The 27,791-nt window shown below is 43.2% G+C and overlaps 1 protein-coding gene across 1 annotated transcript in view; it reads left to right on the forward strand.

Annotated features, from left to right (window-relative positions):
* The window catches only part of CELSR3 (cadherin EGF LAG seven-pass G-type receptor 3), a 224,888-nt gene that overhangs the window by 131,949 nt on the left and 65,148 nt on the right, over positions 1–27,791 (forward strand). The window contains 13 exon segments of the mRNA XM_029597516.1: positions 1,071–1,186; positions 4,776–4,864; positions 10,617–10,774; positions 12,105–12,268; positions 13,542–13,667; positions 14,223–14,392; positions 14,723–14,908; positions 15,344–15,454; positions 15,956–16,124; positions 16,990–17,131; positions 22,118–22,238; positions 22,451–22,634; positions 25,095–25,196. Coding sequence (XP_029453376.1) covers positions 1,071–1,186; positions 4,776–4,864; positions 10,617–10,774; positions 12,105–12,268; positions 13,542–13,667; positions 14,223–14,392; positions 14,723–14,908; positions 15,344–15,454; positions 15,956–16,124; positions 16,990–17,131; positions 22,118–22,238; positions 22,451–22,634; positions 25,095–25,196 — 1,838 coding nt within the window.

Genomic DNA, 27,791 nt, shown 5'->3' on the forward strand with positions numbered 1-27,791 from the left:
GACTTACAGGGGGTCCTCCAGGACAGGTTTGGAAACCACTGCTTAGAGCGTTCAGTGCATGTCACCCTATAGCAGACATTATTACAGGCATGCTGTTGTTAGAAGAAGAGCAGCCTCTAGTGGATAATTCTGGGAACCATATGTTCAGTTCTCAGTAGGTGTGCCCGGTTTACCGGGTAATTGAATTGCAGGAGGTCAACTTTCTGTGGTTATCCTAGTGAATATGTCTTGCAGCCAAGGTCCTACTTAAGTTACAAATAAAGTTTAGTTAATTGGAAAGACTGACACAGCATTTTCAGCGGGTGTGCAGTACATCTAGCAGTACATTCCAAAGTGGGTCACACTCAGGGATAACCAGAGGAATCCATCTCAGCCTCTGCATTCTGCTTTCATCCTTACTTTATACAGTGAGTGGGGGAGATGAATCCCATTTGTGCATTCCCTAGCGGTGTCCTAAAGAATAACTTGCTAAACTTAATTGTGGAACAGATTGCAGTTAAATTAATCAAAAGCACTTTCGTAGATAACAGGATGTATAAGCAGTCCCTGGCATTTTGGTTATATTCCAGAGATGTACCTTTTTGGGCTTTTGGCTAAGGTCTGGTGTAGTGTAGTGTAGTGTAGTACTTCTTTCATGGCATCAAAATGATGCACACTTGTGCTTATACACAATTAATAGGCACAGATCACCAGGACCACTTGTATAAACACATAACTATATTTACATACACCCAAATGCAACCCTGTCCATAGTTATATATGCCTTTGTATTTATATGTATACAGTGAAACACCCTTTCATCCATGCCTGTGCAAATATTCAGGTGTGGGGCAAATTTTAATAAGCCGCATAGTGGGAGAGTCTGTGGTTACAAAAGGTCCTGTGTATCTTTAGCCATTTTTCAAAGGGGAACTACCAGGGGGCAAATTTCAAATCCGTGGATCTAGGCATTTACCTCCGGTGTTAAGCATCCGGATCCCTGAGAAAATTGCCCTTTGTACATGCACACGCATAAGAAATTGGGTGCATATTTCCGGCTTGATTTTTTTTTTCCTCTTCCTGCCTGGTAGGTTTGCCACTCTGGAGAGGAACGGACTCCTCTTTTATAACGGGCGCCTGAATGAGAAGCATGACTTCATTGCTGTGGAGATAATCGATGGACAGGTACAGCTCAAATATTCCACAGGTACGTGGCCCCCACTGCTTCCGGATTTGCTCGCCAGGGCGGAGGATGGGGGGGCCTGAGATGCTCCAGCATGGCGCGCCATGTGTCTGTTGAGATTTACTTGTTTTCTGACCGGTAGGAGCCTGTTCTAATATGAGGCAGTTTGGACAGGTGTGAATGGCAGGCATGGAACCAGCACCATCAGCCATACCCAAGTAACTGAGTGTAAGCAAGAAAGCCTGAGCTACTCTGAAGTTACACCAATAAATCTAAAACAGCCTCGGCCTGTTGTAGATGGCTGGTGAATGCCTATGGCAGAGAGGTTGTACGGTCACCCTTGAACCATTACCAGAGGAAGGAAAAGAGCTGAAACATGAGGAAACTGAGATCCAGAGGAAAGGGCTTTACTGTATAATCTCCAGCTGCGTTAAATCCAGCTTGACATGGTTAGAAAGAGTCGGAAAGCAACAGATGGACTGGATTTGCTGGCAAGGAACTCTAGCTTCAATCACAGAACTTGGTTGGAAATTAGATGTCTGCAAAGATAAATGCATTTTTATGCATATTATTAAACACGAACACTTTATATTTGGAGTATTGGGTGCCTTCATAACAATGTGTTTATACAGCATGTGAATACTTTTAGACATTTCTAATTGTCGATTATTAGGTGTTTTTGCAGTGTGTATATCACAAGTGTGTTAAGTGTTTTTGTGGTAGATGTACAAGCAGTAGTATTTTTACATGGTTTAGCGACTGGTGAAAATTTGCTATAAATGCAAATAAGATCATTTGCACTTGTAGCTCATTTTTGCACAAAATGTTCTGCATAAAGCTGCTTATGGCAGCGCGCAGATCATTTCTTTTTTTTTTTAATTTTTTATTTCTCAAGTTTTCAAAAAATATACAATAGATCATTGTATCGGAAAATACAGAAATTATATAATTAATAGTGGGCCTTTCCTGCCCTTAACATCAGAAACAAAATCAAAATTTCTTATTAACAAATATCGTTTTCTTATTACATAGGAAATTTTGAAGGGGGGAAAGGAAACTAATTTACGAGGAGTAATCAAAAGAAACAATTACAAATTACTAGCCCTGTAACTACCGCCTTTACACATCGACCTCATTACAACTCCTCAGGTGGTCTCCTACCAGATAAGAAATCCTTCAGCTGGACTGGTAAAAAGAAAATATATGTATTACTGGCCAGTTGTATTATGCATTTGCAGGGGTAGCGTAATTTAAAACTACCCCCAGCTGCTATGGTCTCAGATCTCATAAGTAGAAATTCTTTTCTACGCTGCTGCGTAGATTTGGCTAAGTCGGGAAATACCCGAACAAGGCCTCCACAAAAGGAAACATTTATATTTTTAAAATAATTCCTCATTATCAAAGATACAGCTGTTTCTTCAAAAAAGGTCACAAAGAGCACCGCACGGTCAATAATTTCAACATTTGAGTTTTCTAAGTAATCAGTCAGATTATGAAATTCCGACTCTTGATGGGGAAAAGTTATCGGCGTGCTGCTTCTCTTAGGAAGGAAAAAAAGCTTTTTAGTTGCTGGTATCTCACTCTGAGGAATCTTCAAAACCTCCATTGCAAATTTTTTAAAGGTTAATAAGGGTATTTCCCCTGCAATTATAGGAAAATTCAACAGTCTCAAATTTAAGTGTCTCATATAATTCTCAATTGATTCGATTCTTCTCAAGGATGAAATCCTTTCTGAGACCATTGTCACATTAATAGACTGGAGGTTTTTTATATCGTCATTAATTTTCTTTATAGAATTATCTTGCTCCAAAAATTTTTGCTTAGTGTCCTGTTCGAGTACACCAACCTTAACCGCAATCTCGTCCAGTTTCAAGGTCTGGTTATCTAGTTTGGTAGACATTTTCACCATTAGTTCCCAGATGTTATCCAGGGTGATAACCGCCGGTTTGTTAAATTGCTGGGAGAGGGTTTCTTACCCCGGTTCTATCGGGACCGCTCGCTTCTCCCGTTGTTCTGGGTCCTTCAGCGGCCTCCTCCACTCCTCTACTCAATTCCTCGGTCCCGCGAAGTTCCAGGGTTTCTCCTGCCTCTCCAGCCGTTCGGTCGGCGTCTGAACCACCCAGCTGAGCATGCCCGATGACCTCATCAGTCTGCGACTCAGCTCCTCTGCCGACGGGCGGGGGCAAGGCTCTAACCGGCGTCCTGAGGTCTGGAGGGCTCAAAGATATCTCCCCTGGTGAGTACGGCTCTCCTCCTGCCTGCTCTCCAACGGGGACTGCAGCCCTCAATTGCGGCGTTTGGAGGGAGAATTCGGTTATTAGTCGCTGACCGGCAGCATTATCAGGGTCGGGTGGGAAGACCCGAATCCTGCCTTTCCGTTTGTGCGGCATCAAACTTGAGGAAACAGCGTTATTAACTTAATTTAAATCGTGGGTCCGGAGCGATACGAATTCACTCCCTCTCAGGGCGCCATCTTGGATTCCCCCCCCTCCCCCAGCGCGCAGATCATTTCTGTTGCTGGCATCCCCATTGGGGGCTGCTATGTTTTAAAGGTGTTGCGTGATTTATTTATTTATTTATTTATTTATTTTTAGATTTTTATATACCGGTGTTCCTATATGAAATAAAGATCACATCGGTTTACATTGAAACAGAACATGAAAATTGCCAAAAGGCATTACATAGAACAAGGTTATGAAACTTGGAACAGTGTACATAAGTTCAAAATTTAACAATAACGTTGTAACATTGATGACCAAAAGATAAAGGAGAAAAAAAAAAAAAAAAGACTTAAACAATTAAGTTGACAGGTCTTATTGAGCATAAAAATTATAACGTATAAGTGAGAAAGTCTCAAGTGTCCTGCAGCAAGAGATTAGATACCGAAGTAGGTAGTGGTATGGAAAATGGGGGTTTGTGAAGAAGATATGTTCTTGCTGGTTGGAGGGGAAAAAATGATGATCATGGTCCTGGAAAAGCTTGGCTAAAGAGCTTGGCTAAAGATCCATTGATCCATTGCCCCCTCCCTACTCCTCTGTAGTCAGAACTCCCTGGTGGTACTAGTGGTCCCTCACCCTGACCCCTGGAGTCCTTTGCTGGCCAAGCAAGTTAAATGCTATGGAACTTGTAAAGCCCCATCCACTGTCTCTCTCCACAATATTTAAAGTCCTGTCCAGTCCCACGTCTCTCTATCTTTGCTCCCTCTAGCTTACACCATAGTTGAGAGTAGTCTTCTGGGGGCAGGAGTGATGCCCCTTGGCTCCTATCTTCTTAGCACCATTTTCCAAAATGGCGCAGACTGAACAAGTAGCCCTATTTGCTCCTTTGCATCGCAGCAACTCATTACTGCTGCATGCATATATGTGTGTATGTGTTTGTGTGTGTATGTTTTCTTGCCACATTGGTTGTACAAAACCCATTTTGTGAAAAAGTTTAGCAATTTAGTAAATTGGCCTGCCTCTCTGTGTGAATTATTAGTCATTTCAGTATGTGCCTGTAATTTCATGACTTGGTGGATGGGTGTAAGTATGCATATGTGATTTTGAATCTGCTGTATACCCAGTTCCTTTGCTCTCCTATCTGGCCTTAGTTGACTGTTTCCTCTGTTTTCTAGGTGAGTCCACCACTCTGGTGACTCCGTATCTTCCAGGAGGTGTTAGTGATGGGGAATGGCACACCCTGCAGCTTCAGTATTACAACAAGGTAGGGCACCATCTGCTCGCATTCCTCACTGAACTTTGCAGCACAAAATGCATTTGCATTTGGACTTTCCTTGCCTTATCCTAATGCAATAAGTATTCAGAAATTTTCCTTTTAAAATAAAATTTGGAAGAAGAAAACCATCAAAGCAGTTGTATGGAGATGAAACCTTCATAACAAAATGTTTAATGTTACAGGCAATGTGGGCTTACTGAAGTCTCTATTTCAGGCAACTTCATTCTCTACTTCTTTTTAAAATAAATATTTGCAAAGGTCCTGTAATTTTTCCATAGTGTAATGTCGTAAGCAACAGGTTTCCTGTCTCGGTGTTTCCTTGTATCTTGTTTTCCTGATCTGGTACCATTGTATGAGTTTGCTTTATTCAGGTACATTACAAGTAGCCTAGTAGACAATAATGGAAGAGGTCTACCTTAAAATTGCAGCTGAGCAGCAAAAAATAGATCTAGAGCGAGCCAATTTCAAATTAATTTCCCCGGATAAACTGGCCTGTCCAAAAATGGCCCTCCTCAGACTGGCTGAAAAGTACGCATGCAGATGTACAAACACATTTAGCTGCCTTAGGCCTGCATTCACCATTCTTTCACAGAATGATGAATCCTGCGAAAACGGGGGGCGGGGAGGCGAAGGGAGGGGGGACGGGCCTGCGAAAGCCGGGAGCTTTCCCACCACTGCGGTGTCTCCGCTGCTGGCTTTCGCACCGAATAGTGCCACTGTGAAAGGTGGTGCTATTATTCGGCGTGCTACTGGCAACGATAAGGTTACTAACCTTATCGCTGCCAGCGAAGACATCGCGGAGTCCGCCCCTTCGCCGCCCCAACTCCGCCCCCAGCATGCTATAGCACGCGAAAAGGGCCTTTTCGCGTGCGATAGAGGCTTATTGCACGCGATAAGCCTTTGAAAATGACCCCCTTAGAAAGGAGCACTCCTCGGGGCATGTTTAGGTGAAGAGAATAAAACTGGGCGTGCACTTGGCATTTTCTAAAGGACCCGCGCTATTTTGTCTCCCTTCTGCCACCTGCGCACATAGCAGGGACAATGAACACTAACTAATGTTCAAAGGGAAACCAACCAGAAAGTTTCCTTGTGAAAATTACTTGCAAAGTATGCCCTGGAAAAGTACTCATGTACTTTGCAACCACTCACACTATTTAAAATTGCCCCCAAATGTCCTTGGTAATTAATCCTATGGTGTGGGAGCGCTAGATTTAAGTGATCCCATCGGTACTCAATGTAATGTTCAGCTAGTTTTGAGCAGTGTATGCTCTGGTGCATTAAAGTATTGTGCTAATGATAATTGATAATTTTTATGTAAGTATTAATAATTATGTAGTTCTATACCTTCAGCACTTCTGGGGGAAGGCATGATATAAATAAAAATTGAATTGAATTGCTTTATAATGCCTGAAGAAACCTACCAGAGTTTTATGAATGGCTGGAAAATTGGCTGGTACGTTCCAACCTTCTCAGTTGACCTCATTTTATTGGGGGGGGAGGGGCATTTTTTGGTAGCCTGCATATTTATGAAGCATGTGGGTACTTTTACTGTGCATACTGTGTAGCTAATTTTCAAGGAAAAACTGATGGGGATGTTCATTTGTTTAAAAATGAATGGCAATCCAAACCATAATGGCCATTTTCACTTTGTTAAATCCAAACTGAATAAAAAGTAGCCTTGAAAACACCTCTAAATTTCGGTTTTGTTTATTTCGGAAAATTGCTCATGCAATTGCAGATAGGGTGCACTATTTTCTGAAATAAATAAAAGCTAATTGAAATGGAAAAAAACACATCTGAAATGAGATGTAGGCCAAAAATGGCTTAAAAATGAAACAAACCAAAATGAAAATTTTGGGTACCCAGGTAGTTTCTCTTTGAAACTTAGCTACAAAATATACACAATAAAAGTACCCACATACTCTGCATCCCCAGGGGCAAAATAGCATGCTTACTTTTGAAAATTCCATGTACATGTGCTATTTTACTCGCCTGACCTAACCCTCCTCCTCCCCCCAGGAATGCCCCTTCCAGCCCACATATATCTTTAGTTGTTCTGAAGAGGACACTTTTTAGATAGGCCAATTAAATCAGATAAAGTGCACATATGCAAGTAAGTCTGCTTTGAAAATTGGTGTAATTTATGTGCATTTTTGCCATGGGCTTTTTGAAAATTACCCCCAAAATTTGTCAGTAGGAATCAATTGTTCAAAATGCCCAGTTTGAATGGTGGGAAGGCTTTCTAGGAGTTGGTTTATCTGTATAATCACCACTCCGTAACAATATCATCTTATTGTTCAAATAACTTGCAGTTATCAAATTGACCCTTTAATCCGTCCTCTTATATTGGGGTTTCACAGAGTTAGATGGAAAGGCATAATTGTTTGGTATTATAGAGAAGCTGATATTCAGAGGGCCAGAGAGCAGGAAAGTTACCCTGTTAACTTTCCCCCGATAGCCAGTGAAACATTCCCGAATAAGCATTCCTCTGAATATACCCTGGTAAAGTTATCTGGTACCTTGAGGACTGGTATTTTTCTGACCAGATTCAACCGAGTAACTTTAACTGGGAAGTGCTGAATTTCAGCACTCATTGGCTAAAATATAACCACGTCTCCATCACCATCTCTTTTTTATTGGGGTAAATTTTGGCCATAATTTAGCCGGGAATTGGGGGGGAGGGGGGTTGGAATTTTTATATCACAGTTTTTGTCTTGGTAACTGCAAAGTTTACCCAGACAAAGCCTTTAAATATCGACCTCAGAGCATGCAAAACTGAGAATAGACATGGGACAATTTTTTAACCATGATCCAGTCTAGGATAATTTTCAAAAGCATTTACATGCTTAAAACTGGGTTTATACATGTAAATGCACTTTATCTGTGTAAATGAGCTTTTGAAAATTGCTATGATATTAATTTATATTTACATGCATAACACCTTTGAAAATTACATTCTATTAGATTTTAACCCTCAGGTTATTAAGTCTTTGAATCCATGAGTAATGTTGAAGTAATCTACCTTGAACAAGTTTACTGATTATGAGTGTAATAGATGGCTTTTAAATAAATAAATAAATAAATTTCCTGGAAGCATTTATTCATTTATTTTGGTTTATTTAGTTACTGATTTTTTAATTTGTCTTTTTCAAATGTGGTTTGAGGGTTTTTCTGATATGTTTGAGGTTTTTGTTTAATAATTTTTGATGAATTATTTGTTCTGATTATTTATATTTTCTCTGTGTGTGCCTATATCTCTCTCTGTCTGTCTGTTTCTCTCTCTCTCTCTCTCTCTCTATATATATATATATATATTCCAATTTATTATTAAGCACAGTTGTAATTGCCTTTTTGATTTATTATTTTTATGGAAGATAGTATTTTTGAATGAATATTATTTATGTGATGAATTGTTATTTATTAGAAAGTGATTGAAAGTTTGAGTAGTTACCATTCTTCTCTAATAATGATAATTTATGGTGACCATTAATGTATCTCTCTTGTCCTTTGCAACTGATTCTTTTGAGAACATGAATTCCAAAGTAATTGTGAGATTTTGCAGTGTGATTCAAGGAATGTTGGCAGAACTATAAATGGCCATTGGCTATACAACTCTTCGTTTTTCAGCATTGCTGTGAGCTCTCTAGCAGTCAATACATAACTTTCATTGGAATACAGATCTAATTTCTTGATGCCTCTTTTTTCACCATTGTTTTGATGCAAGAGTTAGGAACAGAGTCCAGTAGGCTTTTGATGGGAAAACATGTAGGAGATATCTGTTTAAAATTTAACTGCATCCCTATAACTGCTACAAAGCATAAAGCAGGATCAGAGGTTATGTATAGTAAATAGCTCATTTATGCTGTGTCACTGTGAGTCAGCATTCACTCATTATCCCCATAAAGCACTTAAGATGTTTAGTTAAATAAATGGATGCTGTACATTAACTTGTTGTTTTTCCGGTGCTCCTTCTGCCTATTGCTGGGTGTTGAGGGTTATTTATTTATTTATTTATTTATTTATTCAACCTTATATACCGGCTTTCAAATTCATTTCAAGGCGGTTTACATTGATTGAAATTGCAGTAGCAGCATTCAAATACATATATACTAAAAACATATCCTTAAACATAATACAAGGCTATAATACAGTAAAACCAAAGGCTCACTAACTAAACAGTACATTAAAACTAATCTCTTTCAAATCGTAGCAGTACTGCCACATCTTACCAGGATATCCCCCTTCCCTCTACCCCTCCATCTACCCTCCTCCCCCTTCCCTCTACCCCTCCATCTACCCTCCTCCCCCTTCCCTCTATCCCTCCATCTACCCTCCTCCCCCCCACCCATCTCCCCTACTTCCATCTCCAACTCTCATCTCCATCTTCCCCTGGTGTCTCTGTATGACTATGATAAACGGGATCAACTATTTAGGATAAAAGCCTGTTCAAATAGCCAGGTTTTTATCTGCCTCCTAAAGCTATTAATATCCTCCTCTGTCCGAATCTCCGCGGGTAAGGAATTCCACATTTTCGGCCCTGCTAGAGATAAAGACCTCTCCCTTACTGAACTAAGGTGGGCCAGTTTGGGCGATGGAATGGTCAACAAGGCCTGCCCAAGGGACCTCAAATTTCGTGATGGGACATGGATACGTAAAGAGGCATTCAGCCATTCCGAGTTCGTGCCATAGATTGCTTTGTGTATTAAAGTTAGGCACTTATACTGTGCCTAACTGCACTTTTTTGGCAGAGTACTGTGGAAGTCTGTCATTGCCTTCGGTAGCCCATGTTTGGTCTTTCTTGGTGGTCCTTCATCTAGGTACTAGTAGGACTAGGACCCTGCTTAGCTTCCAAGATCTAAAAGATTTAGGCTGATCTGGGCCGCTGAAAACTGCTGTCAGCTAAAGGAGAAGGAAAACAAGTAGTAATTTTTTCAGGGATTTTTATTTATTTATTTAAACATTTATATTCCACCTCATATCAAGTGTAAAAGGAAGAATCTGAAATAGCATTGTCAACTAGTTCCAAATTTTCAGGACAGATTTATCCTGTCCTGGTTTTACTCCCCTGCATGCAGGTTCTTATAGTCTTGCTTTTCTTAGGGAAATCAGAACAAGTTCCAGCATGCAATGAGGTAAAACCAGGACTGGATCAACCTGTCCTGAAAATCTGGAGCCAGTTGGTAATCCTAATCTGAAATGCTGCGTTCGATTGGCTTGCATTATATCAGTGGTCTGCATGTCATGTGATTGTTTTAGTGATCTCTTTTCAACCTGATCTTCTGCACCTGGAAATAATTGCCACTCTATGCTTAAAAATTTGCGAAATGAGGGATTAACAGAGCTATCTTTAATTATTGTTCAAATCTGTGAATAAAAGTCACTAAGGGGGTCATTTTCATAGCTAGATCGGGGCAGAGTCGGCCCCGGAAGAGGAGGAGTCGGGGCGTCGTCGAGGTTGATGTGTCGCAGGCCCGTCCCCCACTTCGCCTCCCCCCCCGCCCCCCGTTACCGCCGGATTCTCTAAGGTCTGCGACCTTAGAGAATCCAGGCCTTAGTTTGCTCTGTTGACTTCTAGCTGTGATGTAGAAATGCTGCCATTATACCCTTTCCTGCCAATACTTCCATTTTAATTTAATATACACAATGTTCAAAGTGGCTCTTTTCTCGGATGTGCCTTCTCTGTCTTCCAAATCCAGAGGGTTGAGGTTATATATAGGTTAACCGCTGACTTCTTTTTCAGCCCAGGACTGGATCCATGGGGGTGGCACAGGGGCCCTCCAAGGAGAAGGTTGCAGTCCTAGCCTTGGATGACTGCGACATGTCTGTGGCCCTGCAGTTTGGTAGCCGGATTGGGAATTACTCCTGTGCAGCAGAAGGTGTGCAGTCTAGCTCCAAGAAGTGAGTGTCTGCCAAAGTTATACTGTAAATAAGGCTTGATATATCTCAGGATGTCCCCTATTCTGTGCCTCGGGAAATATCCTTTGATAAATCAGGCCCTATATGTGGACCTTTATATGTATATGTATATATATATATACACACATACAGAGGGAACAAACATAGTACCTAAGTTCCTATAGAGGAATATTGACTAGTAAAGGTAAAAAAAAATAAATTTTTGAACTATGTTGACAATTTGTAAAAACTTCATGGGTTAATAAAATTAGTTTAGCAAATATTAAAAAAAGAGAGAGAGTGTTAAGCTTACTCTGTGCTTATGGCCAGGGACACAAGAACACTTAGACTCAGTAAAAGTATAATGTATGTTTATTAGTCAATATAAGTGTTCTCGGGAGATGCTGGGTACTGGGTGCCCTTCGTCTTACAATCTGACCAGCATCTCTTCGTATACAGAAAGTGATCCTTGTTTTATAGATAACATTCACATACAGGGTAGAAGGTTCTAGAGACTTGCATGACTGCCCAAAGGATCATTTACATAAGTTGTGATGTCAACTGCATGATTAAATCATCGCTAACTATCCCTGATTGGCTTCCCAGGATGTGTGGCCCATTTCCCATGACTTTCTTTGTTCTGGTTAAACTCTTACTGGTCAAGACAATCAACACGTCTGTAACTGTGTGGATTACAAACTCCTGAGAATAGTGCCTGAAGCTCCCCTGTGGTGACTCTATGAATAGACATCACCTGTCTGGTGCCAGCTTGCCTCCACAGATATCCAGGGACATTCTGTAAGTCACTCAGAGTCCATTCAGCCCAGGCAGGCCAAAGACACGCAGAGGGTTCTGGGGATTTCCTTCTCCATTTTGGTCTTCTTTTCAGGAATACTTCTCAAGAGAGAAATCCATCCAAAGCAGTTTCCTCAACTCAGTGAATCTGTATAAGAGTTTGAACAGCTTCACTAGATTTGAGAGATCTGTAGTGAGCAGATTTGACGTGAATTCCCACAAATCAGTGAATTCATGTCAAATCCTGTCAGATCTTTCCCTTTATTTGCTGGGAAAATGTCAATAAAATTTCCCCAATATATTTGGGGAAATTTCTACATTTTTGCAAATTGGAACCATGCTGAAATCCTCTTGGTTTGAATGTGACCTCCAATTTCAGCACATTTCTGCTGGCATATCTATATATCTATAACTGCCCCTCAGCTAACAATGGCAAGATGGAAGCTAGTGTTAATGTGTCAGAAATGCAACATGTCACTTACAGCTGTTACCATCTTCTAAGCAAAGTTCCTGCCCAATATACCTGCTGTGGTTTCAGGTCCCTGGATCTAACAGGTCCTCTTCTGCTTGGAGGAGTCCCCAACCTGCCGGAGAACTTCCCAGTGGCACACAAGGAATTTGTGGGATGCATGAGAAACTTGTACATTGACAGCAAGCGGATTGATCTGGCGTCCTACATTGCAAACAATGGAACCTCTGCAGGTAATGTGGACAGGCTGGGTCGGGAGCCACCCAAGCCGGATTCTTGTTTGAGGCTACATCATTCTGATGCGCTTTGATGACTCTGTTTGGAAGAAAATATTGGAAATGTCAACCAAACATAAACTGTCATCAACCAGTAAGCTAGACATGAAAATGTGACTATTTTCTCTGGTTCTTAATGATATTTTATTGTCTGTGAACAAAGAATGAATGTGAGGAATAAAAAGATAGAATGTTATAATATAGGGGTGTGAATCGTGTGATCAATCGTCTTAACGATCGATTTTGGCTGGGGGGGGAGGGAAATCTTATCGTCGTGTTTTTTTTTGTTTTTTTTTAAATCGTTAAAAATCGTAAATCGGGAGAGGGCGGGAAAACCGGCACACCAAAAAAACCCTAAAACCCACCCCGAACCTTTAAAACAAATCCCCCACCCTCCTGAACCCCCCCAAAATGTTTTTAATTACCTGGGGTCCAGTGGGGGGGTCCCGGCGTGATCTCCCTCTCTCTGGCCACGACTGCGTTGAGAGAAATGGCGCCGGTGGCCCTTTGCCCTTATCATGTGACAGGGCAAAGGTAGCGCCGGCGCCATTTTGGTTCCTGGCTCCCGACGTCACGCGTGCAGGAGATCACCCCCGGACCCCCGCTGGACCCCCAGGGACTTTTGGCCAGCTTGGGGGGGCCTCCTGACCCCCACAAGACTTGCCAAAAGTCCAGCGGGGGTCCGGGAGTGACCTCCTGCACGCGGGCCGTATTGCCAATCTTCAAAATGGCGCCAGCGCTACCTTTGCCCTGTCACATGATAAGGGCAAAGGGCCACCGGCGCCATTTCTCTCAACGCAGCCGTGGCCAGAGAGCTGGAGATCGCGTCGGGACCCCCCCACTGGACCCCAGGTAATTTAAAACATTTTGGGGGGGTTCGGGAGGGTGGGGGATTTGTTTAAAGGTTCGGAGTGGGTTTTAGGGTTTTTTTGGTGTGCTGGTTTTCCCGCGCCCTATTTAACGATACAATACAAATGCCCCTGACAATAAATCGGGGGCATTTGTATTGTATCGTGCACTCTTAACGATTTTGGACGATTTTAAAATTATCTGATGATAATTTTAATCATTCAAAAATGATTCACATCCCTATTATAATATTGTTTCCTTCAGGTAAACAAAGCCAGGTTTCATTAAGTTGACTGAGCATGTATAAGTTACTGTGTGATGCTAATAGTTCTATGCTTTCTCATTTGTGCTTTCCTAACCCCTGGATTTCCACTGCTTTTAGGATGTCATGCAAAACATTCATTTTGTGATTCAAACCCTTGTAAGAATGGTGGCTCCTGCTTAGTCACATGGGGGTCTTTCACATGTGAGTGCCCTCTGGGGTTTGGAGGCAAGGACTGCAGGCATGGTGAGTGCATACTGAATATTACTAGGAGTTTGACTGGGCCCCAGAGAGAGAATGTGAAATTGTTTTTTGGAAATGCTCAAGTATGTGTTGGTGTTTCTCCTCTCTCTCTCTCTCTCCTCTGTCCCTCCCCTTCCTCTTCTCCAAACCTCCCACAACATCTCCTTCACTATCAGCCCCATCTCCTCCATTAGAAAGCCCCAATGCATCTTGCTAATTGAGCCCTTTAAATACTGGACACATTCTAAAGTTAACACCTGGTCTGAGGCAAGTCTTGAAGTTTAGGATTTACTGAGCATATCCTAAATAGCATATGGAGGAGAGCATACTATGCTATTTATCAAATTCTAGCTGAAGCTTCATTTGCATCTGATGTTCCTTCATTTATATGCATGAATATGCTAATTTTAGCGCATACGTACTAACATGTTTTAGTCCAGTATAGCATGTACTCTAGGACCTATGTGCATAGAACGCTATTTAGTATGCATGGTACACTTTAGTACAAGCCAATTAATCTCTTAAAATACGTCTTTGCCTATTTGTTTTCTCTTCTAGCAATGCACCATCCTTACCATTTTCTTGGCAATAGCATTGTTTCCTGGGACTTCAAGAATGAATTGAAAATCTCCATCCCTTGGTTTCTGGGGTTTGCATTTAGGACCAGAAAGTCAGAAGGCATCCTGCTGCAGGCTCATGCCGGACAGTACACTACCATATTGTGCCAGGTACTGAACATTCACAGTAGAGGTTCCACACTCAGGTCCATCACAGCAAGATGATTCCTTACTTACCTCTTTGTTATATCAATGGCAGTCAATATTTGGGGGAAGAGAGGACACTCAGTGGCATCTTCATACCTTATCAGTGCCCATCTTTAGTGACATCCAGTTGCAAGGGTAAAACGGATACAACTCTTCTCATCTTCCCCGTGTGATATTTACGTTCTAGTAGGCTTCCTGGGCATCTGGCAGGGGCTGCTTATAAGACTAGAAAGTGTTTTGAGCTGGTTTTCACGGAGGAACGCCTTTCTCGTCTGCTGATTCTCCTTTCTGCAGGTGGTCTCTGGCCTGCTCTCCTTCTCTGTGAGCAGGGGCAGCAGCCGCAGCACCAAGCTGCTGTTAGACCAGATGCTCGTGAACGATGGGAAATGGCATGACCTCCAGCTGGAGCTGCGCGATGTTCACAGTGGGCGTGAGACTCGTTATGTCATCACCATCAGTCTGGACTTTGGGACTTACCAGGTCTGTGCAGGTGTAGGCAGGTTGGTAGTGTATGTAGAGATGTTTATTCAATTGATTCTCTCAGTGCCTGGGTTTTTCAACCGTCTAAGTTTTAAAAGAAGATGCCTTGGATAGAATAGTGACAAATTTAACTGCATCTCCATCCCAGTTTTACCCGTTTGCACTTCAAATTTGCAGTTTAATTCCAAGCCTGAAGGCTGCTTAACTTGAACTGAAAATAGCTATATATGCCTTTTGTTTAACTAGAGTTATTAAAACTAACTAAATAAAAGCTAAATGAGAAAATAATGCACAAGCAGAACAGTGAGGTCACACACACACACACACACACACACACACACACACACACACACACACACACACGCATCATTGCTTCATGAAGAATCCTGAATATGTTTCAGTGCCTGGCTTCTTCTTACTACCTGTTTCTTGCAGGATACGGTGGTTGTTGGGAATGAACTGCATGGCCTGAAAATGAAACACCTCCATGTCGGAGGAACTCTGGGATCTGGGAAGGTGCAGAATGGCTTGGAAGGCTGTATACAGGTCAGAATCCCAGCATAGGCCTTAGGGCTCAGGATGTCGTGTAACAATGTAGGATCCTAGAAATGTCCAGTTCTCAGTGGACTGAATAATGGTAGTCACATGTCTCTCAGCCCTCACTGGATTTTCTATTTGGGGGACTTCACTGGATCTTGTGCATCTCTAGATGTGCAGATTAGCTGGCAGAACACTGTTCTTTTATGTTCGTTTGATGGTTGGAGAGTGTTTGTTTTTCAGAACATCGAACACCAGGAAAACTGTATCATCGAAGGGCATGCTAAGAATGAAAAGTCAGAGATGGGAGTGAGGAAATATTTTTGCTCTTTGGTACATCCTCTGGGAATGCGGCCTTAGGTCTGAATGAATGTGCAGCTGTTGAGGTTGCATTTTCCGTAAAGCTTTGGAACAAAGTTCCTAATTTAAGAATCCCTGCATAGCCTCTGTGAGCTAAGATCACTTTTATTATTGCACGAGCTTACTGTTTGGCTTTCTTGTGTTTTGCAGGGATTGCGACTGGGTGAGACACTCACTGGCATTGTCTTACCCAAGCCCAGTAACACACAGAATGCTGAGGCAGGATGTAGTTTGGCGAATGCCTGTGCCTCCAGCCCCTGCCCACCTAACAGTTCCTGCAGAGATCACTGGCAGAGCTATTCATGTGTCTGCCAGCCGGGTATGGACATATTTCTGAAATAACATCCCTTCCTTCCTGTCCTGGTCTCTGTTTAATTAATTCCCTTGTTGCGTCTGTAAGTTGACTTTGTACTCTCTCTCTCTCTGCCTCAGGTCTTCATTTTTCCATAAAGCTTCCCTTTTTGCCTTCTTTCTCCATGTTCTTTCTATTCCTGTTATTGTTCACACATGCATCTTCTTCTGCATCTTTTCGTTGTCATTTATTTATTTGTTTTTATTTATATTCCATTGGTGCAGAAAACAATTTTGGTGCATTTTTGCAAACTGCAAGAACTGACTATAAAATTAGTTGATAGTAAACCAGCAAAATAGTTGGCTTGTGATGATACCGTCAAGGCTATTGATGATGGAAATTCAAAGATATAAACTTAGGAAAGCCCCTTCCTTTGGCAACCAAAGAGCTAAATGCAGAACTCAGATTCTTGCTCTGGTATCTCTGCTAATAATTTTGCTGAGATATTTCTGTGCGTTTTGCTTTCTTTATATTTTTCTCTATTCATTTGTTCAAATATTAATTTTTTTCTCCTCTGATTTTTCCCTTGATTTCTCTGCTAGATATTAGATATTGGAAAACTCAATACAAGATAAAAAAAAAACCAAAACCTAAGTGAAAGTATCTTGCATTGAGTTTTTTGTTTTGGATTATGGAGTTTTTTTGAGTGAAATTCCTTTATTCCAGTCTAGTGTTTATTTATTTGTGAGTTCTTAGATCTATCGATTTTAGGTCTCAAACATTATTCAAACATCAGCCGTACTATGTTCCTCACTATTGCAGCAGTAATCTTTTCAACTGATGTTCCCAGTGGTTTCTCATTCTAAGAGGGTTTCTGTCCATTCCTCTCCAGGACATTATGGGGAGAGCTGTGCTGATGTTTGTCAGCTAAATCCCTGTAAAAACAAGTCAGTGTGTCGCCGGAAACCCAGCTCCCCACGGGGGTATGTGTGCCAGTGTGGAGAGAATCATTTTGGACAGTACTGTGAGCACAGGTGAGACCCAAGCCTGAAACTGAGCTTCTTAAAGAGTTTGTGCCAGCACACCCAGGGAGCAAAAGACCAAGAAGGAAATCTGTATCTCTAGATTGGAACTAACGTTTAGTGCTGACCGGGTGGTGCCCGGCTCTCCTCCTCTGGTCTGCTGCTGATGTTCAGGGATGCGCTTTTGTCATCTTTGTGTTTGTCTCAAACAAATACAGAACTAATACATTATTAGTAGGGATGTGAATCGTTTTTTGACGATTTAAAATATCGTCCGATATATTTTAAATCGTCAAAAATCGTTAGGGCCATGATACAATACCAATTCCCCCGATTTATCGTCAAAAAATCGTAAATTGGGGGAAGGGGGAGGGCAGGAAAACCGGCACACTAAAACCCCCTAAAACCCACCCCCGACCCTTTAAATTAAATCCCCCACCCTCCCGAACCCCCCCCCCCAAATGCCTTAAATTACCTGGGGGTCCAGCGGTGGTTCGGAACGGCAGCGGTCCGGAACGGCCTCCTGCAATTGAATCGTGTTGTCTTCAGCCGGCGCCATTTTTCAAAATGGCGGCGCAAAATGGCGGCGGCCATAGACCAACACGATTCGACTGCAGGAGGTCGTTCCGGACCCCCGCTGGACTTTTGGCAAGTCTTGTGGGGGTCAGGAGGCCCCCCCAAGCTGGCCAAAAGTCCCTGGGGGTCCAGCGAGGGTCCGGAAAACGATCTCCTGCCGCGAATTGTTTTCTGTATGGAAAATGGCGCCGGCAGGAGATTGACTGCAGGAGGTCGTTCAGTGGGGGTTCCGGACCCCCACAAGACTTGCCAAAAGTCCAGCGGGGGTCCGGAACGACCTCCTGCAGTCGAATCATGTTGGTCTATGGCCGCCGCCATTTTGCACCGCCATTTTGAAAAATGGCGCTGGCTGAAGACAACACGATTCAATTGCAGGAGGCCGTTCCGGACCGCCGCTGGACCCCCAGGTAATTTAAGGCATTTGGGGGGGGGGGGTTCGGGAGGGTGGGGGATTTAATTTAAAGGGTCGGGGGTGGGTTTTAGTGTGCCGGCTCACGATTTTCACTATACTTTAAACTCCCAAACGGCAACAATACGATTCCCTCCCCCTCCTAGCCGAAATCGATCGTTAAGACGATCGAGGACACGATTCACATCTCTAATTATTAGCGCCCTTCCATACCCCCAGCATGAGGTAAAATGCAGGGGGTATGGTGCTTTGGCTCCCCTCCCCCCCTCCCCCAGCCAGTCAGGTTTTTAGGATGTCTATAATGATTATGCATGAGAAATATTTACATATATAGGAGGTAGTGCATGCAGCTACAGTAAATCTCATGTATATTTATTAGAAATATCCTGAAAACCTAATGGGCTGGGGGGAGGGACCCCAAGGACCATTTTGAATAGCCCTGGTATAATGGATAGAGGGGCCCTGAATTTTCAAAGTTAGTCTTATTTGTCTGAGTTGCTAACAAGATAACATCCTGAAGAGCTGGCTTTTAAAGTCCAGTAGTGTTGGCATGCATTTTGTTTTCCTTTCCTAATAATAGTACCTAGAAAGGGTAATTTTCAATGGCCCGCAAAGGGTTAAAGTTTACTGTTACCTGCATTTTCAAAGTGGACATATGCATAATTCTGCTCTGAAAGTGAGCTGGCATGTGCGAAACCCAACGCAACCTATGCAAACACATTTAAACGTGCTGCTGATTAGCGGGGGGGGGGGGGGGAATGTTTGCATGCAGATTTATGCGCATACTTTCTAAAATTGAAAGTAGGCACGTAAATGGTTTTCCCTGTTCCTCCCCCCACAATTCCCCCCCCTTTTCAAATACACATAAAAGTGCTTCTGTGCGTACTGTTATGTGTACAACTCCCGGGTCAGTTTCCAAATGCTCATGTGCACGCCGATGTTATAAAATACGGGGGGACCGCACACAAGGGCAGGTACTTATGCAATTTTTGCACGGCAACACATCCTGGCCTTCCCCAGTTCCCTCCCAGTCCGCTCCAATTAAGGAGCGGACTGGGAGGGAACTTTCCTACCCCCCTACCCTAACCTCCCTTCCCCTTCCCCTCTCCTCCCCACTTCCTAAATCTAACCTACCGTACTTTTTTTTTTAAGTTGCTGCTCCTCCGGCGCGCGCTTCCCCGGCACAGCGGCAAATGGCTGCTGTACCTGCTGCCTCCAGCCCCGCCCTCTCCGGACCTCCCCTTTCCTTCTGCCCAGCACTTCTGCACATAATGGGAGTTACACGTGTGGCCAGGCTCCTTTGAAAATGCGCGCAGCGCGCACAAGGCCCAGCCACATGCATAACCCTCGTTTCTTACTCACATGGCCGATTAAAAATGTACCCATAATTTTGTTATGGTTATGGTAATGTGTGGGGCCTGGCTGCATCTGTTCCCTTCTCGAAAGCTTTCCTCAGGTACCTAATAAGTGCCTCTGAGTCCTGGGCCTGAAATAGGGAAGAAAACGGAAAAAAAAAATCCATCAAGGATAAAAAATATCTGCTGTAACTTCACAAGGGCTGCCTCTGTTCTGCTTTTGCTGGGTGCATCTCCTGCATCTCCCTCTCTGATAGGCTGGATTTCAGTGCACAGTTTTAATGCTCAGATTACAAATTTTAAAAATTCCTGATGCAGTAAACTAATGCTATGCAAATGCATCGAGAGTTTAAAAAAAAACACTGTAAAGTGTAAAATGTGCATTTGGCACAAACCAAACGCACGTTTTAACTCAAGAAATGGGGGGGAGGGGGCATACCTGAGATCTCAGCAGCTAACCACGGCCATGGTTAGCTGCCACCTCCACTTAGCTAGATAAGTCCATATTTATCCGGTTAAGTGGCAGTGGCCGCCATTTAGCTCGATAAGTTTATACTTATCCGATTAAATGTTCCCAATGGGGTAGATTTTATAAATCTGCGCCCGCGCGTACTTTTGTTCGCGCACCAGGCGCAAACAAGAGTACGCGGGATTTTAATAGATATGCGCGTATCCATTAAAATCCGGGGTCGGCACGCGCAAGGCTACCCAAAATCGGCAGCCTGCGTGCGCCGAGCTGCGCAGCCTGCCTCCATTCCTTCCGCCTCCCCCCACCTCCCCAGCCCTATCTAACCCCCCCCCACCTCTTGTTGTACAAGTTACGCCTGCCCGAAGCAGGCGTAATTTGCACGCACTGGGCCAGCTGCCGGCGCGTGATTCCCAGGCCCAGGAGCCGTTTCAGAGGCCTCGGCCACGCCCCCAAAATGCCCCCAGGCCGGAACCACGCCTGTGGCCCCACCCCTAAATGACTCGCCACCGCGACACACCCCGACACATCCCCCCAGGAAAGCCCCGGGACTTACGCACATTCCGGGGCTTGCGCGCGCCGCCGAGCCTACTCAACATAGGCTCGGCGCGCGCAGGGGGTTCTGCTGGAAACTTAATTCCAACTCTGACCTGGGGTCACGTTTCCAGCGATAGGAAAATTGTAGCTATTCCAGTGCACCTCTCTGCATTGGAAAGGAACAGCTAATGCCCTCATTTGTATGGGATTTCCATGCAAGGTTGCTAAGACCAATGACGTTTTACCTGTACATTTTCTGCAGGTAAAACTCCTTGCTGCATTGGTAGTGATCTTTACCTGCAGAAAATGCTTGTATAACTGTGGGTAAAACTGGCGTTCTGCTGAACGTACCTTTCTCCATCGGCCCATGAGGGAGTCCTAACTTATTCTCTACTCTCTGCTCCTCTGAGCCCTATTGACTCTTGACTGCAAGGCTTCCTCTCTATAAGGATTTCTCCTTCAATTCCCCTAAGTTTGCACCTTTGCTGTTGGACATAGGAGTCAGATACTCAGTACTTCTTTTTTACAGAATGTCACAGACACAAACAAGGCACCCTGGGATATCTAACGGATGTACCTTAGGGCAGTGCTATTAGCATAATAAGCATTAAAACATTATATCATAATAAAAGTACACCTGAAGCACCTGAAAGCTGTTGTGGGTACAGTTCACCCTTAGGGTATCTTATTGGAATTTAAAGAAATACCAAAGACTACATGGGTTCCTGAAATATTTTTAAGATAGAACAGAATTATTTTTTAAAATTGTTGAATCTACCATGGGTTGGATGCTTTCATTTTGAGAGCTTTGTCCTCATTTTGTTTTGACCTGATGAAAGGAGGGTGGCCTCCTGAAATGAAAGCTACTCAAGAAATGTATTGTTTCTTATTGTACATAGGGAAAGTAATTTTGTAACATCATAGGAACTTATGTAGCATTTTTGCATATAAATTAAGCCAATTTTCAAAGTGAACATATGCGCATAAGTTTGCTTTGGAAATTATGTGAAGGTCGGTGCCGAAACTCACCCGCACAAAGTTACACCTGCTCTTTGCAAAGTGTAACTTGTGCATAACTTGTATTTGGTTATAATTTTGTTTTAGTATTGTGTCCTGTTTTTATTGTTTATGTAGTATCTGGTTTATTACTTGATTTTATTATGCATGTTTTACTATTATTATCTGCCTGGATTAATCTTTACAAGCAGTATATAAACTGGAAATAAATAAATACTTTTAAACGCTAAAAGTGTGCACAGGAATCCAAACTCTACCCCAACTCCTTCTTTTGGTCTATGTAACAAGTATGCACAAAATCATTTTATGTGCATACTTTTATGTGTACAAATCTAGTCAATTATATGACAGGCCATTTGAATGCATAAATCTGAGTTGTATGCACATAATTGGCTTTGACAATTCTGAATTCTCCCCTTTGAGTGCAAGAAAATAGCTTTGTGATGTCACGGTCTGCACTGACTTGATAATGGCTCATGCCGTTGCATATTTGGCAGCATAAATATGTTCACTGTTGGCTTTTCCTGGTATAGGCAGGTGAAGAGCAATCGGAATGCCTAATTTTTGTTAAGCTTTTTACGGCATGATCTAGTTGACAGAGATAAAGAAGGAAACAGCTCACTGTTCATCCTCTTTAGGAGGGACCAGCAATGCCCAAAAGGATGGTGGGGGAACCAAACCTGCGGACCTTGCAACTGTGATGTGAACAAGGGCTTTGACCCAGACTGCAATAAAACAACTGGACAGTGCCGCTGCAAGGTGAGGAAAGCAGGAGCCTGGAGGTCCTTTATTTTCTTTTGGAAAATTTTAAGAGAATTCTAAAGTGTTCTTAAATACCAAATGCAATGGGGGCTATATTTGATGCTCCAGACCTTCTTTCCTTCTCTCCTATCCTGACCCAGTCTTCCCCCCCCCCCCCCCAAATTCGGTTCCGTATTTCATCACTCTCCCCTCCAATCTCTTTTACATAGGATTTTCATTACTGTCCCAAAGGAAGCGACAGCTGTCTGCCGTGTGACTGTTATCCTATTGGCTCCTCTTCTCGGTCATGTGAGCAGGAAACTGGCCAGTGCCCCTGCAGGCCTGGAGTTATTGGTCGCCAGTGTAATGGCTGTGATAATCCCTTTGCTGAGGTGACGCCCAATGGCTGTGAGGGTAAGCTTAATGCTAGGAAGAGAAAGGCCTGACTATGGTTTGGTCCTCTGTCCATGCATATATCAGATTTGAGTCATCCTGTGTGGTTTATGTGAAAAGTGCCATCAGATCATCCAGTTAGGCAAACTGTCAACTGCACTAATGTGGGACAGTGAGACCAGTTAAGGGAATTTGTATTTAGGTTATAGCTGACTGGCCTATCATAAAGATTTTTTTGCTGCAAGAAGACAAGGATTCTTAGAGGTCTGATTTTCTCCCAACTTGTTCCTCTTTGGAAATCTTGTAAACAACCAGGTTTTTGAGTTTCATCAAAGGTGGTTTGGGAAGCAAGTTCTCTTATAGAGGACTGGAATCTTTGTAGGTTGACTTGTGATTCTTTTAATTGGACCGACATAAAAAATAATGCAGGACATGAGCTTTTGAGAGCGCATGGGCCCTTTTCCGATGTGAAGGCTGAAGTCAGAAGAGGAGACCTCTGTGGTCTTGAAGGCTCATGTGCTCCATCTGTTTAATTGGAACAATGAAAGGTATAAAAAAAAACCTACAAGGATTCCCGTTTTCTCCATGACCAATGTGGCTGCTAGAACTCTTCAGTTTCTAGAGGGCAAACCTTTTTATTCTTCATTTGGCCCTATAACTCTGTGTACAACAGTTATGACCAACTGTGTCAACATAAGGTATAGAACAGGAACATTGCTTGAAAGTAATCTAAATGAACATTGAATATGATAGGATCAGATTACATTTTGGGAGTAGTTTTATTACAGGCTACATAAATTGGCACTGTTATGCACTCAAGTTACAACTTCAGAGATAACTTATGTGCATAAATTGGTTTTAAAAATTATCCCAACAAAACACAGTTACACCTACTATTAGATGCATGTAGTTTTGCCAAGAGAATTTACGTGCATACTTTTTTAAAATAAAAAAAATATGCACAAAAGTTCCCCCTGGACTCTACCTCCTGGATTGCCCCTCCCGTATGCATGTAAAAATATGCGCATATCAATCACCCAATTTTCTAAAGATGTTTTCTGTGGGTAAAGCACTACTTTACCTGCCAAAGTCCCTTTGCAAATTACCCTCTTTATAGACAAAAGTAACTGCTATTGCCAGCTACATTTCTGGAGGATGGGGACAAGGTTGTCAACTTTTAGAATGTACTCATTTGAATGCACTACTGAAATTTATGACATGTTTATGAATTGAAGATGCCATAGTGTGTGTACTTTATGAAGGTTTAACATTTGACGTGCATAATCCACAATCAGTAATGGTTTAGTTATTATGCAAAGTAATTTATTTTTTCTGAGCCCAGGACCAGTAATCTGTAACCGATTACTTTTTCGGAGCCAGGAATCAGTAATCTGTAACTGATTGCTTTTCATATTTAATATTAATATTACCGCCTTCTGGATGTTGTTGTCAAGCTCTGGTGTCTCTTTTCCTGTTGTTCCTGGTATACCACGAGCATAAGATCACTGCAGACGTGGAAAGTACTCTGTTGTGGTTTAACACATTGTTCCAAAAGAACTGCCCTCTTACCAGCCATCGGGGTCAGAATTCAACAGTTCCAACAGGCAGAGTCAGCCAGTTTGATGGTCCCCGGCATCTGATATGTATCTGATGATTATTCCTTAGATTTCACTTACCCTGACATTTTGGCATTCATTGATAGGCATGTATAGGAGGGCAGAATATTTTTTTAAGTGGACAAATAACTACCTTAGAAAGTCATTCATTAAATTGCTATAGGGCCTTATCGCATTGTGATTTGAATATTTAAATTTGAAATTAAAATTTTAAAAAGGGAGGGGTTTGGGTGGGGTTTTGAATAATGAGGGACCGGTTTTGCACATTATCGCCGGCAGTAGCGCCGGAAATAACTAGGGATGTGCAATTGTTTAGGACGAATTAGGCAATTTCAAGGAAATTGCCTAATTCGTCCTGGGGGAACCTGAAAACGGAAGCAAATTTTACCGAAATTTCGGGAAAATTTGGTTTTTGGGTTAGTGCGCACTAATGGGTGCTTCCGTTAGTGCGCGCTAACCCAAAATTCAGGTCCCCTGAAATTCAAAGGCCCGAACCGCAGGAAATGCCGAAAACGAAGCCCGAACCAAAAGGTTCAGGCTTTGCACATCTCTAGAAATAACTACACCTCTTCTACCGGCGGTATGGGGGCAAAAGTGATCAGCATAGCAGCAAACGCGGCGTGCAATGCTGCACCACCGCTATGCGGCTGGCTGCACAATTTTTACCCCGCCCCCTTTTTTGGCCGCGGGCGATCATTCTGCTATATTTATGGCGGAATGATGAACCCATGGCTTAATTAGACTTGAGCTAAAGACCACCGGATCCCCCTCCGCTGTCCCCCGCATAACTTTGTTACTCTGGTAGCATTCACCAGTCTACCTTCCTATAATGGTTGACCGCAGTTCAATTTATTCCTTTTTGCAGTGATTTACGACGGATGCCCTAAAGCATTGAGAGCTGGTGTTTGGTGGCCTCGGATCAAGTTTGGTCTTCCAGCCGCAGTGCCTTGTCCAAAGGGCTCATTGGGTAAGGGAATAAAACTAGCGAGAAGGCTAAAGATAGAAATAGTCTCTGGGTCTGTGGTGCATTATTGAATCTTCCATTTTTTTTTTTCATTTTTTTAAATCAGTAACTGACTCCACACTTTAGGAAGGAATCTTTCCTTCAGCTTCCTGTGCGCACCGTTTGTAAATGTGGTTGAGCAGGTCTTACTGTTCCTTGGTTATATTCTGGCTACATTTGCTATACTGCCACTGTACACAGGAGAGAACTCGCTGCCTCATTCCCCATGTATGGAAAGATTGCGCTAGAGCGCAGTGACAGGGGGATCTGCCTCTCCTGCTTGGAATTCCAATATGTACTTGAAATAATGCAGTCTAATGGTAGATTAATGCAGGATATTTTGTGGTACTTGGTCTTACACCCTAGATACCTTAGTAATTCATCCCAAATGTAAGAAGAAGACTCTGTGCTCCATGGGGCCATGTTATATAGTTTCTGGGCAAGAAGGATACCAGCCCTGGTAGTTAATGTTGCCTTGGTAGGCTATTTCCCAGCTTGCTCACAGTCTGAGGGTGCTCGCCACAGGTCTAACCTTCAGCTCAAACTCTGGCAATAGTTCTTTATGGCTTTAGCTTTTAACAGTGTCCCTTCTTGTTCTTTTCCTTGTGCTTCTGTCCCTCTCTTTTTCATTGTACAGGTTTGCGGGGTGCAGGTAAGAAGTAAGCCTGTGCTGTTTCATTGCCCCTCAGTCTGCTGTCAAGGCTGCTTTGTATGGCTTCTCATGAGCTCTCTCCCTGCTTGAAACACCCACAGCTAATGCTTACCTTTGTGCTTCGAAGGCTCCTTACTCTTTTACTAACATTTAGCTCAAGCTTGGCTTCTTTATGGCCTTTTTAATGTATTTTCTGTGTCTCAATAAGCAATAACCAGTTGAAGGACAATGTTTTTTAAATGAGTAATGATGCAAGCTGCGGCATTTTGGACCATGCTTTTGAGGAGGCTGGTGACTTTTTTGGTGATGGCATTGATGTTGGTATTAGGAGTATCCACAGAGTAATTTTTTAAAATTTTGTTTTGTTTCATTTATGTTTATTCATTTTAAGCAAAAAAGATGAAACAAACATCAAAATGAAAAAAAAAAAACCAACCCGAAAACAAAATGAAAGGTAGGGATGTGAATCGTTTTTTGACGATTTAAAATATCGTCCGATATATTTTAAATTGTCAAAAATCGTTAGAGGCGATATACATAGGAATTCCCCCGATTCATCATCAAAAATCGTAAATCGGGGGAAGGGGGAGGGGAAGGGGGAGGGCGGGAAAACCGGCACACTAAAACAACCCTAAAACCCACCCTGACCCTTAAAATAAATCCCCCACCCTCCCGAACCCCCCCAAAATGTCTTAAATTACCTGGGGTCCAGTGGGGGTTCCCGGTGTGATCTTCCACTCTCGGGCCACGGGTGCGTTAATAGAAATGGCGCCGGCGCTACCTTTGCCTTGTCATATGACAGGGCAAAGGTAGCGCCGGCGCCATTTTGGTTCCTGTCCCCCGACGTCACGAGCGCAGGAGATCGCTCCCGGTCCCCCGCTGGACCCCCAGGGACTTTTGGCCAGCTTGGGGGGGCCTCCTGACCCCCACAAGACTTGCCAAAAGTCCAGCGGGGGTCCGGAAGCGACCTCCTGCACTCGAATCGTATTGCCATATTGCAAAATGGCGCCGGCCATAGGGCTGGCGCCATTTTGCAAAACGGCAATATGGCCATACGGTCGGCGCCATTTTGCAATACAAAATGGGTGGTGGGTTTTAGGGTTGTTTTAGTGTGCCGGTTTTCCCGCCCTCCCCCGATTTACGATTTACATGATTTAAAAAAAACAAAACCGCGACGATCCGATTCCCTCCCCCCCCAGCCAAAATCGATCGTTAAGACGATCGATCACACGATTCACATCTCTAATGAAAGGAAAAACAATGAGAAATGAAAAAGAAAATGTTGGACCCCCATCAGAGAAAAATTCCTTCTTGGGCCTCCCTTCCAATTCCCCATACCCCCAAACCTGCTTGCAATATTTTATTCGTTTTCTTCATAGGACAGGAGTGATAACCTGGTTACTTCTGCCCCATCGGAGGTACAGGTAGAAATGGCACCAGTCGACTGAGGCCAGTGCTGTTGTTAATTTCTTACGTACAAAATGGCGTTCCCCTAGGTCTGGGCCTGGCTGGCATGATTTTGTATGAAAAAAAATGAACTGTAATGCTGGTCTTGGTCTGATGCTGCTATTGTTCATTGTATCTTTGGTGAGGCAGGAGCAAGTGGGGAGCACTTCTGCCCCATAAAGAAAAATAAAACTGGCAGGGCTGGGAGGGATTTTATCTATTAATTTATTTAAAATGGACCGGATTTTAATAGCTACGCGCGGGCGTAGATTTGTGCGCGCAACCCGGCGCGCACAAATCTACGCCCGATTTTATAACATGCGTGCGCAGCCGCGCGCATGTTATAAAATCCGGGGTCGGCGCGCGCAAGGCGGTAAACACTTGTGCACCTTGCGTGCGCCGAGCCCTAGGGGAGCCCCGATGGCTTTCCCCGTTCCCTCCGCTCACCCCCACCTTCCCCT

Source organism: Rhinatrema bivittatum, chromosome 4 (assembly GCF_901001135.1).
Source record: "Rhinatrema bivittatum chromosome 4, aRhiBiv1.1, whole genome shotgun sequence".
NCBI lineage: Eukaryota > Metazoa > Chordata > Amphibia > Gymnophiona > Rhinatrematidae > Rhinatrema > Rhinatrema bivittatum.